Here is a 15,380-nt window from a genome sequence, read left to right as displayed (position 1 = left end):
TTTATCGTACAGCCGAAAGTGTCAAACGGTGTTAAACTGAACGTTAATTTCAATTTAGTAGTAGAACATGACCTGCACTTGTCTGTGCCTCTGAGACATTAGCGTCAAGTTGTCAAGCCCTGTAATGAGTATTCCCAAATGTATGAAATGAAAGCAAACAAATTCAAGGCTATAACTCATATCGTTGTCTCCTCTCCTCTGTCTGCAGTTCCAAAGCCTCTGGTGGAGCTTCACGTGAAGCTGCTTAGAAAGCTGGGGAAGTCCGTCACTCCTGACCGCTGGGAGAAGTACCTGGCCAAGGTGAGTTTGAGTACCAGCTCAGTGGTCTTGTGGCTAGAGCAGGGCAGAGTAATCTAATAAGAGAGTGGTGACACGCTTTGATCTCGCCGCAAAGCGGGTGCCTATGGGCGATAGTTCCAAACATTGCTCCTATGGCTGGAACTATTCCATTGAGATAGAATGAGCACTTCCGCATTCCATTGTTACAATGAGAGTCAACGGGAGTGTCATTACTCTCTTTTATACTACTCTGGAGCAGGGGTGGGCAACTTTGACGAAGGAGAGGGCCAATATATTTCCACACTTACTCCAGAGGGCCACAGTGCATATTACTGTCATGGCAAAAATAGCCAATCTACAAGCTTGTAGATCAGCTATTTTTGCTATATTTGAATTGAAAACCTGAATAATTTTTTGCTATTTTTGAATTGGAATCCTGAAAAGTAAGCTTTTTATTGAATTTCAAATGCATTTAGGTATAGTTATATTAATGTTATGAACTGTTAACATAACTACATTGGACACAAAAAGACAATAACTTTTTAATACCAGTCATTTAATACTAGTTATGAAGTAATTAAAGCGGGTTTGGAATTGTAACAGCTGAAATCAATACTATATCAGTATTCTGATATTAACATGCGGGCCGCATTAAGTGAAGGTGGGGCCGCCAGTTGCCCACCCCTGGGCTATAGTGTCCGCTCCGAGGCTGGGAGGTCGGGGTTCGATCCCCGACCAAGTCATACCGAAGACCGACGGTACGTTTTAACGGCGGGAGAACAACGGGCGATTCTGGGCGATAGAAATCTCCTAGTGGGCGTTCCTGCTGTCATTGCCTATGTCCTCGTGTAGGTGGTATGGAGGGTAAACAAAGCAACACATGAATTAACCCATTTTGACCTGAGATCAGATTCTAAAAATGTCTTATGTCTTATTAAAAAGATATGTTTCTATGTCAGTCGTTCTTCGATTTAAAAAAAATAGCAGACCTACAAGCTCGTCGCGCGCCACCGATGAGCTTGTAGATATGCTATTTTTCAATAGCTAAAGCATAACATAATGCTAACACCAAAAGGGGTTCCCGCCCAAAATGGGTTAATTGGCTATCGCCAGACGATGTCCAAAGATAAAATATTGTCATGTTTTCGGGCGACGTTCCTCCGCCCACTTTTCAACTATCGCCTCTTCGCCTGCTATCGGCAGTAGTTGCCGGTTACCATAGACAAATAACACACTAACGCACTGCACTGTCAGTGCGACCCAGTGTCTCCCTGCTTAGCACTCAGCATCGAGGGGCTAAGCCAGGGGGAGTTGGGAGGGGGTCGAGTCCGAGGCGAGACCGAGACCAACGGGAGGCGAGACCGAGATTTCTTTATTCTTTCTGAGTGGTGCAACCACTCTGGGTCCCTGGCTGTGTCCCTGGCTGGCTGCCTGGGTCCGTCCGTCCGTCCGTCCGACCGTCCGTCCGTCCGCCCGTCCGAGCCTGAAAATAGCGTTTTCAGGCTCGGATGTGTGTATAGGTTTTCAATGTAATGAGTCCTGGGATACAGGGATGGTCTTTTAGATGAGTCCCCAGGGACATTAAGTCCCACTTCAACGACGTTAGGAGTCATATTTTGCAATTTTTACAAATTGCAGCATTTAACCCCCATTTCATTTTATATGGTTATAATGTGGTTATATTCATGTAGAAAACAAAAGAAGAAATAATTATTATAACTAAAGCTAGCAAAATAAACTAGAATAAAAAACAGTACAGTAGTACAGTAGTAGTGTATCCCGTGGATGCAGAGGTCGTTGTTTTATTGCGTCCATTAACTATAAACTGCATTTTGGGATACAAAATGCACCCTATTTTAACCTCTGCGCGCACACAGACAGTACACACACACACACACACACACACACACACACACACACACACACACACACACACACACACACACACACACACACACACAAACTGTATATATGATGATTTTGGGTGTGACGGTACAGTACAGTACAGTAGAGGGTTTCTCAACCTTTTCGGAACCGGGCCGGCCCCCTGTCCGATTTCCTGGAGGTCTGGATGTTCCGGGGACCCCCCGGGGACCCCCACACGGTAACTCTGTCATTTCTCGACCATTTCGGACGTGGGGTGGCTCGCCGGAACCGGGCCTGTACCGTGTGGGCATGTTCCTGTGGGTCTGGAACTTCCGGGGACCCCCCGGGGACCCCCACACAGAGTTGCACCATAGCTCTCTTATAATGTTAATGGGCTCCTCATAATATCAGTATAATAACAATATTTCATTGCATTGTAGTGACTCCTGACTCCACAGGACTCGGTGCGGGAAGAGTCCCGAGTCCCTTGGTCCGAGACCGAGTCAAGTCCGAGTCAAATTAATCCATTGAGACCTGGAACGCATCCATGTCACGTTAGCGTTTAACCACATTAACCATTAACCCATTTTGGGGCGGGAACCCCTTTTGGTGTTTTAAACATTGTTATAATTTAGCTATTGAAAAATAGCAGATCTACAAGCTCATAGCTCATATGAACTTGTAGGTCTGCTATTTTTGAAAAATCGTTAAAATGTGCCTCAAATCTTTCCGAAAATTGTCATGATTTAGAAAACTTTTTTTTTTAAATTTCGACGTCAGGCCTGAATGGGTTAAGGGGGCGAGAACGAGACGAGACCGCGTCAATGGAAATGTGGACTCGAGTCGGGACCGGGACTATAGTACTACAACACTAGTATGAGTTACAGTAGCTGTGTGACTTAGAATTATATCATATTTTAATTATTCATAAAACACATCCAGCTATGCTGCAGCTGCAGTATCACATGCTCGTTCAGTTCCTTTCAAAGCAACCGCCTGCAGTTCTCTCAGTTTGAATTCAACACATTGTTATAAAAAGGGCTTCGTTCTAACTTCTGTCCAATATGGGCTGGTTTCTACACCGCACTGCGCTGTAGATTTTGACAAGCACATTTAGAGATGTAGTTTTAGTCATAGGCTCTTCATTCTTTTCATTTAGATTCAGTCACATTTAAGTCACCTGGAATGGCTTGGTGTTAGTCGAGTTTTAGTCGAGTAAAATGTATTTTGGCGGGCCTTGATGCGGTCGTACTAATGACTGATTTTACACTTGCTGAAAATAGCCGATCTGCAAGCTCACAAGCTGAAGTTGTAGATCTGCTATTTTTCAGCATGCAACAAAGTGTGAAATGACTTATACTGGATCTCTTGTCTGCTAGTCACTTCCTAACATTTTAGTCTAGTTTTTATTTGTTTGAAGAAATTGTCAATATTATTTAGTCTCAGTTTTAGTTTTAGTCATCATTTAGTTTCCATGTTGTTTTCGTCAGTGAAAAAAGGTAGTCGACGGACATGTTTTGTCACAGTATTATCCCATTTTGGGCGGGAACCCCTTTTGGTGTTAGCATTATGTTATGCTTTAGCTATTGGAAAAATATTTTGGAAAAATCGAAGAACGACTGACATAGAAACATAGCTTTTTCAGAAAACTGTCAGGATGTAGAAGACATTTTTAGAATCTGATCTCAGGTCAAAATGGGTTATTCGATACACTACACTGTGGTATCTCCTCTGTCTCCTGAGCCACAGGGCACATCATTAATCCAATAACTTAATCCTCTTGGATGTGTTTAACGTACAGTATGTACAGTATAAGAAATAAATCAATGGTTGGTCGGCATATCATATTATCAAAACAAGTGTCACATTAAGTGAGTTTCACTTTTATTTATTTCTTTATGGGCTTGCCTTCCTTTTAACCCATTTTGACCTGAGAAAAGATTCTACAAATGCCTTCTAAAATCTGTCGGTTTTCTGAAAAACCTCTATGTTTCTATGTCAGTGGTTCTCAAACAGTTTCATGTCAAGGACCCCCAAAAATATATGTATTTGGCCGCCGACCCCCATCTGAAAATGTGTTGTTCCAGGGACCTCCCCCCAGAAGCAAAGATTTGAGTTAAAAACGTTCACTCTGAAATAATATATATTCAAAGATTTGCACCACATTTTCACGATTTTTCAAAAATAGCAGACCTACAAGCTCGTAGCGCGCCACTCGGTGGCGCGCTATGAGCTTGTAGATCTGCTATTTTTCAATAGCTAAAGCACAACATAATGCTAACACCAAAAGGGGTTCCCGCCCAAAATGGGTTAAATTAAACAAAAGGCTTTTCTCTGAAAGTGTACTTGTAGTAGGATAAGGAGACCACTGACTAGGAAACCACAAGGCATTGGAAAACATTTCCCGAGGGACAGATGATGGTTTAATCGTATTTGGGATGCTTTTGGTCTCGTTGTACAGTATGCTCAGTCCCTAATGAGAAGCTTGGCTTCCGTTCACTCGCTTTCATATACCCAAGTCAGACACGCTACGTATTTGATACAGTTTGTTGTGTCCAATAAGGCTCGTGATGTGCACTGCAATGTTAATTTGTTTAAATATGAAATGTTGCATTTCTCCAACTGTTCACACTCACTTAAAAATATTCAGATGTATTTAACCCATTTTGGGCGGGAACCGCTTTTGGTGTTAGCATTATGTTATGCTTTAGCTATTGAAAAATATTTTTCAACAGCTAAAGTACAACAAAATGCTTAAAACACCAAAAGGGGTTCCCGCCCGAAATGGGTTAATGTGGCAGGCCCTCAGGTTAATATCAGAATACTGATATATATTATTTATTCAGCTGTTTACAGTTCCAACCATGCAAACATGACCCACTTTAATTACTTCAGTCTATATTATGTAGCTTAATGACTAGCATCAAAATGTTATTGTCTCTTTTTGTATGTCCAATGTAATTATATTTAGTTTCTTAAAGTTAAACATACTGTAACTATAACTAAATGCATTTGGAATTAAATGAAAAAAGGTTACTTTTCAGGATTCCAAATATAGCAAAAACGTATTCAGGATTTGAATTCAAATATAGCAAAAAAATTGCTGATCTACACGCTCAAAATGCGTCTCTGTGCGATCAGCTATTTTTGCTACGACAGAAATATGCTATATGCGAATATAGTGGCCCTCTGGAGTGAGTGTGGGAATATAGTGGCCCTCTGGAGTGAGTGTGAATATAGTGGCCCTCTGGAGTGAGTGTGGGAATATAGTGGCCCTCTGGAGTGAGTGGGAATATAGTGGCCCTCTGGAGTGAGTGTGGGAATATAGTGGTCCTCTGGAGTGAGTGTGGGAATATAGTGGTCCTCTGGAGTGAGTGGGAATATAGTGGCCCTCTGGAGTCAGTGTGGGAATATAGTGGCCCTCTGGAGTGAGTGTGGGAATATAGTGGCCCTCTGGAGTGAGTGTGGGAATATAGTGGCCCTCTGGAGTGAGTGTGGGAATATAGTGGCCCTCTGGAGTGAGTGGGAATATAGTGGCCCTCTGGAGTGAGTGTGGAACTATAGTGGTCCTCTGGAGTGAGTGTGGGAATATAGTGGCCCTCTGGAGTGAGTGTGAATATAGTGGCCCTCTGGAGTGAGTGTGGGAATATAGTGGCCCTCTGGAGTGAGTGGGAATATAGTGGCCCTCTGGAGTGAGTGTGGGAATATAGTGGCCCTCTGGAGTGAGTGTGGGAATATAGTGGCCCCCTGGAGTGAGTGTGGGAATATAGTGGCCCTCTGGAGTGAGTGAGGGAATATAGTGGCCCTCTGGAGTGAGTGAGGGAATATAGTGGTCCTCTGGAGTGAGTGTGGGAATATAGTGGCCCTCTGGAGTGAGTGGGAATATAGTGGCCCTCTGGAGTGAGTGTGGGAATATAGTGGCCCTCTGGAGTGAGTGAGGGAATATAGTGGTCCTCTGGAGTGAGTGTGGGAATATAGTGGCCCTCTGGAGTGAGTGGGAATATAGTGGCCCTCTGGAGTGAGTGTGGGAATATAGTGGCCCTCTGGAGTGAGTGTGGGAATATAGTGGCCCCCTGGAGTGAGTGTGGGAATATAGTGGCCCTCTGGAGTGAGTGTGGGAATATAGTGGCCCTCTGGAGTCAGTGTGGGAATATAGTGGCCCTCTGGAGTGAGTGTGGGAATATAGTGGCCCTCTGGAGTGAGTGTGGGAATATAGTGGCCCTCTGGAGTCAGTGTGGGAATATAGTGGCCCTCTGGAGTGAGTGTGGGAATATAGTGGCCCTCTGGAGTGAGTGTGGGAATATAGTGGCCCCCTGGAGTGAGTGTGGGAATATAGTGGCCCTCTGGAGTGAGTGTGGGAATATAGTGGCCCCCTGGAGTGAGTGTGGGAATATAGTGGCCCTCTGGAGTGAGTGAGGGAATATAGTGGCCCTCTGGAGTGAGTGAGGGAATATAGTGGTCCTCTGGAGTGAGTGTGGGAATATAGTGGCCCTCTGGAGTGAGTGGGAATATAGTGGCCCTCTGGAGTGAGTGTGGGAATATAGTGGCCCTCTGGAGTGAGTGAGGGAATATAGTGGTCCTCTGGAGTGAGTGTGGGAATATAGTGGCCCTCTGGAGTGAGTGGGAATATAGTGGCCCTCTGGAGTGAGTGTGGGAATATAGTGGCCCTCTGGAGTGAGTGTGGGAATATAGTGGCCCCCTGGAGTGAGTGTGGGAATATAGTGGCCCTCTGGAGTGAGTGTGGGAATATAGTGGCCCTCTGGAGTCAGTGTGGGAATATAGTGGCCCTCTGGAGTGAGTGTGGGAATATAGTGGCCCTCTGGAGTGAGTGTGGGAATATAGTGGCCCTCTGGAGTCAGTGTGGGAATATAGTGGCCCTCTGGAGTGAGTGTGGGAATATAGTGGCCCTCTGGAGTGAGTGTGGGAATATAGTGGCCCCCTGGAGTGAGTGTGGGAATATAGTGGCCCTCTGGAGTGAGTGTGGGAATATAGTGGTCCTCTGGAGTGAGTGTGGGAATATAGAGCGTCGCAGTCCCGCCCCCGAGAGAGACCTGGAAAAGAAATCCCTGTTCATTTTCCTCATAGACTTTTCAGAAAGTATTTATTTAAAGACGTTTACACCGCGGACAAAGCCAACTCTTGTCGTGACAAATCATGACAATAAACACAATGTTTTGGGCCAAACAAAGAATTAGAAAGTAGAAAAATGGCAGGTTAGAACACTTTTTTTTGTTGTTTTTCTTCTTTGTAATTATTTGTTTGGTCCAAAATATTGTGTTTGTTGTCATGATTTGTCACGACTCGAGTTGGCTTCGTACGACCCTTAAAAGGTCTTTAAATAAATACTTTTTGAAATAGTCTATGGGAAAATGCATTGGGAATTATTTCCTGGGCCTGGCGTCGTCATGAAAGGGGGCGGGACTGCAACGCTCTATAGTGGCCCTCTGGAGTGAGTGTGGGAATATAGTGGCCCTCTCCATCGTCAGAGTTGCCCACCCCTGCATAGTTGATGGTCATGTATTTAGCTTTAATCCATGTCTGTGACTTACTATCTTCATCTTGTCCTCTAGGTATGCCAGGATCTCAACAGCACCTGGGCATGGGAACTGGAACAAAAAGGCTACCAGGAAATGACCATGGAGTGCAAGTCCACTATCCTCAAGGTACGTCTAGCACAAAACGACACGATATTCCTCTCATTGAAACGATTAGACAAACTCATTTTAACACATTTCCCTGCGAAATCGTCAACTGCAGAGATTTTCACTAACCTTTGAAGACTCGTCCCGTCGCGCATGCACGTCCGTTTCATGAAAATCCACCTTAAAGTGGTGTGATCGTTTGTCGTCTTCTTGAAAGAATAATCCAAACTGCCGACCAACCACACAGAACGAAAGATGAACGCTTGCATAGCCTGCGCACCATAGCCATTAGAATGCCTTGGGCCTCAGTTTCCCAGAAGCCCTAGCGAGCCAGTGTGGCCAAGATTTTTCCGGTTATACGTCATCAGAACGCGTCACCTATCCCACTGTGTCGGATGGAAGCCCCGGCCGTAAGTCTTAAAACTTGTCGTGATCCCCAGGGAAGCTGTTCTTTATCAATTAGGTCGGGAATGTCGTGATTAGCAGTCAAACTGTCAAAACAACCTACTTTTGGGCCCTGAATAGGCCTGTCACAGTTATTACATAATCGTCTAATCGCAATTATTTCATTGCGATTTCTAATCGCCGATTAGGCAATCGTTTCAATGTTGAAAAATGTCTGTATATATTTTTTCCCCAAAAATTGCAGAAATAGCAGATCTACAAGCTTACAACACAGCTTGTAGGTACTATGTATTTAGTAATTTATGAAAATAGCAGAAGCAGAAGTTTTGTTTGTAGATCTGCTATTTTCAGCATGCAACCAAGTATAAAAAGACTCGTCTCTTACTTCCACTGGACCACTAGTCCCTTCCTAACATTTAGTCTAGTTTGTATTTGTTGATGCAAATTGCCAATATATTTAGTCTCAGTTTTAGTCAGTGAAAAAGGGTAGTCGTCGACGGAACATTTTTCGCCTTACGTTTGGTCGACACGATCAACACGAATGCTATCTCTACTGCGCTCTCTCGCAAGAGATCCAGTAAAAGTCATTATAGCCGAGCTTGTATATCAGCTATTGTCAGCAAGTGTAAAAACATTCATTATGACGGCATCAAGGCCCGCCAAAATACATTTTGAATCAACTGTCGATTTAGTCGACTAAAATCTTATGATATTTAGTCGACTAAAACTAGACTAACACTAAAACTTTCCAGGTGACTAAAATGTGACTAAAACTAAATTCAAACTATTCAAGAGACTATGACTAAAACTAAAATCAAAATGTGCTGCCAAAAACAACACTGAGTGTGACGTCTCTCTCTCTCTCTCTCTCTCTCTCTCTCTCTCTCTCTCTCTCCACCAGTACCTCTGCGAGTGTCAGTTCGACGACAACCTGAAGTTCAAGACGGCCATCAACGAGGAGGACCCGGAGAAGATGCGTCTGCAGCCCATCGGCAGGGACCAGCAGGGCCTGATGTACTGGCTGCAGCTGGACCCCGAGCAGAACATCAGGCTGTACACCGAGGAGCAGGACGACCTGGACGGCTCCACCTGGAGGTGCATCGTCAGGTAAGAGGAGGAGCTCCACGTGGAGATAAACGCCAAGTTAGCCTCGGAAACCCAGACGTTTTTATTTCCAGGGAGAAAACAAAAAATTATGGGGGCCGACCGAGTCCACTTCAATTCGGGCATTACAGTAGCACAGCGGTTCCCAAACTTTTTTGGTCGTGCACCCCCTGGTACCTCCTGACCCAGCTGACACACCCCCAAGCCCCAAGCTCTCCCCCCCCCCCCCCCCCCCCCCCCCCCCCCAAAAAAAAAGAAAATGCCCAACATAAAAAAGAAACACAGGTGCAGGCAGAGAAGATAGAGACGTATTCCTCTTTTTTTAGTTTAGTTTAGTTTAGTTTATTTGATCATCTTCACAGTAACAAAACAACTTATTCGTTAACACACGGTTACATAACCAAAAAGAACTGGAGGTGATCAAAAGGAATAGGCTGAAGCTGAAAGCTTATAAATGCCTATCCTACGAACATCAAAATAAAATAAAAATCCTCACATACCCCACCCACCCCCGTGTCACCATAGAGATCCACCAGGATCACTATAAATTAATTACCATAATCATCATCTTTGAAGAGCCAATTAGCACCCCGTTTATTTCAGAGCACACATGAAAGTTAAGTAGACCTATATATATATATATATATATATATATATATATATATATATATGAGCTTTCACATGACATGATTCACAATATCTTTTGGAATAAAATAAAGAATAAAATGACACCATGCAAGTAAACATTATACACTCGGATTACTCGCTTTAACGAGCCCACAATTACAGAAAACAAATAAAAATACACCACACGAAAAATAAAATGACATGCATAGGCTCAGAAACGGCCAAACACACACACACACACACACGCACGCACGCTTTTCAAGTGCGTGCAGACAGTGCAGGAATCCTGCAGAAAGAGAGAGGGAGGGGGAGAGGGAGAGAGAAAGAAACGCATGATTAGTATTATTTAAAACCAGCAGTAACCTGGTACCTTACCCAAGTTAATGCGACGGGTGGGCCTGCATCTCTGCGAAGTTTGGTGTGATTGGAGACAGTTTTATGTGCAAGTCCTTCTCAACGTCATCCAGCCTTTGGCGATATTTTGTCTTTACTACTGTGAGAGCAGAGAATCCAGCCTCGCATATAGATAGGTTGTGGCGAAGGGCATTAAAACCCTCAAGGCTTGCTTTGCCAGGTCTTGGTATGCCAGCATCGCTTCGGTCCAAACATCTACAAGTGGCTTTCGTTTGAACCGCAGCAGCAGCGCTCCGTCAGATGACAGGTCGATCAGCTGTTCCTGCTGTCTTAGTGACAGGGTTGCGAATCCACGTCTGAGATGCATCCATGGGTGGGAAATATTTCCGTAGCTGCTCAGCGAGTTGGTTGAGGTGTTCAGTTATTAGCCTTTTTACAGGCTCCCCCATGACAACTTTGTTTCCCTTCAAGAATGCATCAAGTGTAGGTTGGTGAATCAATATAAGGTTTAACCCCAGAAAAATTGATACAAAAGGTTTTTCAATGGATTCTGGTAGTATAGTGAAAAACCTTTTGTATATTTCTTTTCAATTGAGATATACAGTATAGCTGTTTATAAGCTTTATAAGCCTGCCATTTTTAACGTCATCTTGGAAATGACGCCTTTCCCAAAGGTATATTTTCCTAAATTTGTAGTATGTTCTTAAGCATGTCCAGAGGTACTAGAATAAGTTGAAAAATACTTTGAAAATGTTTTCCCATTTGATATATGGCCATTTTAAACTCTGTCTAGGACGCAATCTTGAAAATGACGGCTTTCTGGAGAGTAGATTTTGGTAGACTTTTAGTATGTTATTTAGCATGCCCAATACTACCAGAATCCATTGAAAAACCTTGTGTATCAATTTTTTTGGGGTTAAGGGATATTTCTTCCTAAATTGACTCACCTACTCGAGCACACTCCCACTCACACAGCGGCCCCAGAATGATAGCTTCTTTATCATAGCCTCGATCTTGTTGTGTGTTTTGAACAGTGTAACACTGACTCCCTGTAAACCTAAATTCAGTTCATTCAGAGCTGAAGATATGTCAGCCAGATAGGCAAGCTTCTGTAGAAAAACCTCATCATGCAGTTTGGAGGCCAAATTAAATGGGTTGTCTTCAAAGAATAGTTGAAGTTCATGTCGCAGTTCAAAAAGCCGTGTCAACACTTTGCCTCGCGACAACCAGCGGACCTCAGTGTGCAAAAGCAATGCTTTATGTTCGCTTCCCATCTCAAAGTTGATGGAATTTATTTAACACAGTGAAAATCCCCATTTGAAATAATGTATATTAAAGTTATTTAAGAATATTAGTAAACTAACAAGACAAAATCGACGCCATTACACTTTTCATCTCATGCACCCCCTGGTGGCCACTCGCGCACCCTTTGGGGTGCACCACAGTTTGGGAACCACTGCAGTAGCGCAAACGTTGCTCACTCACGTCTGCACCATTGTTAAATTGACACACACACACACACACACACACACACACACACACACACACACACACACACACACACACACACACACACACACTGCTCTCTCTATCATGCAGCTGCGTGTAGTTTCTCCCGGCGGGAGCTGCCTATGCCATAGAAAGCATAGGTGAGTTCCAGTCTAAGAAGCCAAATAGAATGGGACTGAATGGGGGCAGTAGCTTAACCTTTGCTGCCACCTACTGGTGGAGGATGGGTTAACAGGCTGTATCACAGTGTGGTACAGAAACAGAACGACTGCTCAGATTTGCAATAGGCTGCAGAGGGCCGTTAAAACAGCAGCTAAAATCATCATCAGCGGCACAGCACTGCCTAGTCTCCACAACATCTACACCAGGGGTTCTCAACCTGGGGGTCGCGACCCCTCGGGGGGGGGTCCCAAAATTATAAAAAAAAAAAGAAAAAAGAGAAAATGGAAATTAAGAGTTTACATGGTACAGATTCCTTAATGATTATATCTGGTTTCAGTGTTTATTTATGATGTATTATCTCTATTATTAAGGTTACTGTAGCGGCCAATTTGTATTGGGGGTAGGGAGGGAGGCAGGGGTCGTGAGACACGGCCAACGCATTTCCGGGGGTCCCCAGCCAAAAACGTTGAGAACCCCTGACCTACACCACTAGGCCCACAACATCATCAAAGACACCAGCCCATCCCGCCCATACCCCGCTCCGACTACTCCCTACTCCCAAAAAATGCTACCAGAACATCAAATCAAGCACCACCTGTCTCAGTAGCAGTTTGTCCCCCCCGGGCAGGCAGTCAGGCTGCTGAACAGCTGACCTTGCACTGTAATGCACTTCCTTGCACTTTCTTTCGTTTGCACTATAGTTGTTGGGCGTTTGTCTTGTATACACTAGTGTATATTTGTATTTAACACATTCTGGGCAGGAAGTAGGAACCCTTTTTGGTGTTTTAAGCATTATGTTCTACTTTAGCTATTGAAAAATAGCAGATCTACACGTTACGAGCTTGTAGATCGTCGCTTTGTACGAGCTAAACAACATATTATTTTCAGATGGGGGTCGGTGGCCAATTACATATTTTTGGGGGTCCTTAACGACTGACATAGATGATAGTCAGGATTTAGAAGACATTCGTAGAATCTTTTCTCAGGTCTAAATGGGTTAATACAGAGTGCTCGGAGCACAATTAATTTCATTGTATTTATACATTGTATTTATTCATAATGACAAATAAACCTGAACCTGACCCAGACAGTAGGCTGGTGCGGGTTGGGGCCGGTAGTGAATCCAGACAGTAGGCTGGTGTGGGTTGGGGTCGGTAGTGAATCCAGACAGTAGGCTGGTGCGGGTTGGGGTCGGTAGTGAATCCAGACAGTAGGCTGGTGTGGGTTGGGGCCGGTAGTGAATCCAGACAGTAGGCTGGTGTGGGTTGGGGTCGGTAGTGAATCCAGACAGTAGGCTGGTGTGGGTTGGGGTCGGTAGTGAATCCAGACAGTAGGCTGGTGTGGGTTGGGGTCGGTAGTGAATCCAGACAGTAGGCTGGTGTGGGTTGGGGTCGGTAGTGAATCCAGACAGTAGGCTGGTGTGGGTTGGGGTCGGTAGTGAATCCAGACAGTAGGCTGGTGTGGGTTGGGGTCGGTAGTGAATCCAGACAGTAGGCTGGTGTGGGTTGGGGTCGGTAGTGAATCCAGACAGTAGGCTGGTGTGGGTTGGGGTCGGTAGTGAATCCAGACAGTAGGCTGGTGTGGGTTGGGGTCGGTAGTGAATCCAGACAGTAGGCTGGTGTGGGTTGGGGTCGGTAGTGAATCCAGACAGTAGGCTGGTGTGGGTTGGGGTCGGTAGTGAATCCAGACAGTAGGCTGGTGTGGGTTGGGGTCGGTAGTGAATCCAGACAGTAGGCTGGTGCGGGTTGGGGTCGGTAGTGAATCCAGGCCGCTGACCCAGACAACGTCTCCTCCTCAGGACCCGTAACGACCTGGCCGAGGCTCTGGAGCTGCTCAAGGCCCAGGTGACCCCCCCCAGCCAGGACCAGGGTGAGTCCACCGGCGCCAGCCCCTCGGAGAGAGAGGCACGGACAGATAAAGATACAGGTAGGACACCCGCCGGTAAATGGTGCATTTTTATAGTGCTTTACATAGATTGTGCATTACATTCACCCATTCACACGCACATTCATACACCGATGGCGGCGGAAACCATGCAAGGCACCAACCTGCACATCAGGAGCAATTAGGGGTTCAGTGTCTTGCTCAAGGACACTTGAGTTAGGACACTAACTCTGGGGGAGCCCGGGTTAAATGGTAAATGGTGCATTTATATAGCGCCTTTATCCAAGGCGCTTTACATAGATTGTGCATTACATTCACCCATTCACACACACACATTCATACACCAATTGCGGTGGAAGCCATGCAAGGTACCAACCAGCACATCGGGAGCAATTTGGGGTCCAAGGACACTTCGACATGTAGACAGGAGGGGATTCGAGCCGCCGACCCATGGATCATTGGACGACCTGCTCTACCTCTTGAGCCACAGTCGCCCCCAGGGGGACGGGGGCATTCGAGCATGTGGCTAAATATGTATTTTTTTACAAAATTTTAAAGCGATTTATTTTTGTATTATTTACTATAGTCCTACTAGACCCCAGGAAATTACATCTGGCCACAAAAGATCACGGGATCTACTGAAGGTGTCAAACTGACATATTGAGCCTATGACACACAGTGTGGCTTCCCCCCAGTAGGCTACCTTCATATTCAATAGATCCTGTGATCTTTTGTGGCCAGATATAATTTCTTGGGGTCTAGTAGGACTATAGTAAACGATACAAAAAATTATCGCTATAAAATGTTGTAAAAAAATACATATTTAGCCCCATGCTCGAATGCCCCCACCCCCCTGTCAAAAACAGCTAAAATCCCTAAAACGAAAGAAAGCAGCAAATGGAAAAAAAAATAACACTCATCTTTACTTTCTCTAATAACAACCTAAAACCCTTGTCCTTTAAAATGCGCTCGGCACTCAACAAAAAAATCCACCCGCTCCACTCCTCGCGCCGCTCGCACTCACATGGCTCTGCTGGACACTGAATTTGCTCCCTGAAGTAATTGACTGCTCACCTTTTTATGCAAACCGTTGTTTCTTCTAGAGGAAACAGGAGCTCTAAAGAAGCCCGATGCGGACGACCAGAGCTCGAAGAACGAGGCCGGCAGTGGAGACCTGCAGCGGTCTTCCGGGACCACAGAGGAACGCACGGACTGCAAGATGGCCGCCGACGTAAAGAAAGAGGAACCCATGGAACCTCTGAATAGAGGTAATGAAATGTTAACAGCCACTACTACGCTCTGTATCTCACAATGGATCATGTTCTATATGCGTTCATAAGTGTATGGCAAAATATGTGTGTGCGTCCGTGTGTGTGTGTGTGTGCGCGTGTCCCACTAAACGCCTCCTTTATTTTCTGAATGTCACAAACTTAACCCATTTAGACCTGAGTTAAAAACATTCCTAATTGGCATTAGCTCACAATGTTTATCTTTCGCCCCGAAGCGGTAATATGTCGATCGCGATGCGGTGAAAATTCAAAAATAAGA

At 44.9% G+C, this 15,380-nt stretch overlaps 1 protein-coding gene across 1 annotated transcript in view; it reads left to right on the top strand.

Annotated features, from left to right (window-relative positions):
• rsf1a (remodeling and spacing factor 1a) overlaps positions 1 to 15,380 on the top strand; it is a gene marked incomplete at its 3' end in the record, with an annotated part of 42,526 nt that overhangs the window by 5,241 nt on the left and 21,905 nt on the right. Inside the window, exons 2-6 of the mRNA XM_079513903.1 lie at positions 209 to 300; positions 7,716 to 7,808; positions 9,094 to 9,299; positions 13,747 to 13,874; positions 14,936 to 15,100. Coding sequence (XP_079370029.1) covers positions 209 to 300; positions 7,716 to 7,808; positions 9,094 to 9,299; positions 13,747 to 13,874; positions 14,936 to 15,100 — 684 coding nt within the window. The remainder of the gene's footprint in view (positions 1 to 208; positions 301 to 7,715; positions 7,809 to 9,093; positions 9,300 to 13,746; positions 13,875 to 14,935; positions 15,101 to 15,380) is intronic.

The sequence above is a fragment of the Electrona antarctica genome (assembly GCF_951216825.1).
Source record: "Electrona antarctica genome assembly, chromosome: 11".
NCBI lineage: Eukaryota > Metazoa > Chordata > Actinopteri > Myctophiformes > Myctophidae > Electrona > Electrona antarctica.
Note: the sequence above shows the minus strand (reverse complement) of the source record. Positions and strands in the feature narration are given on the sequence as shown.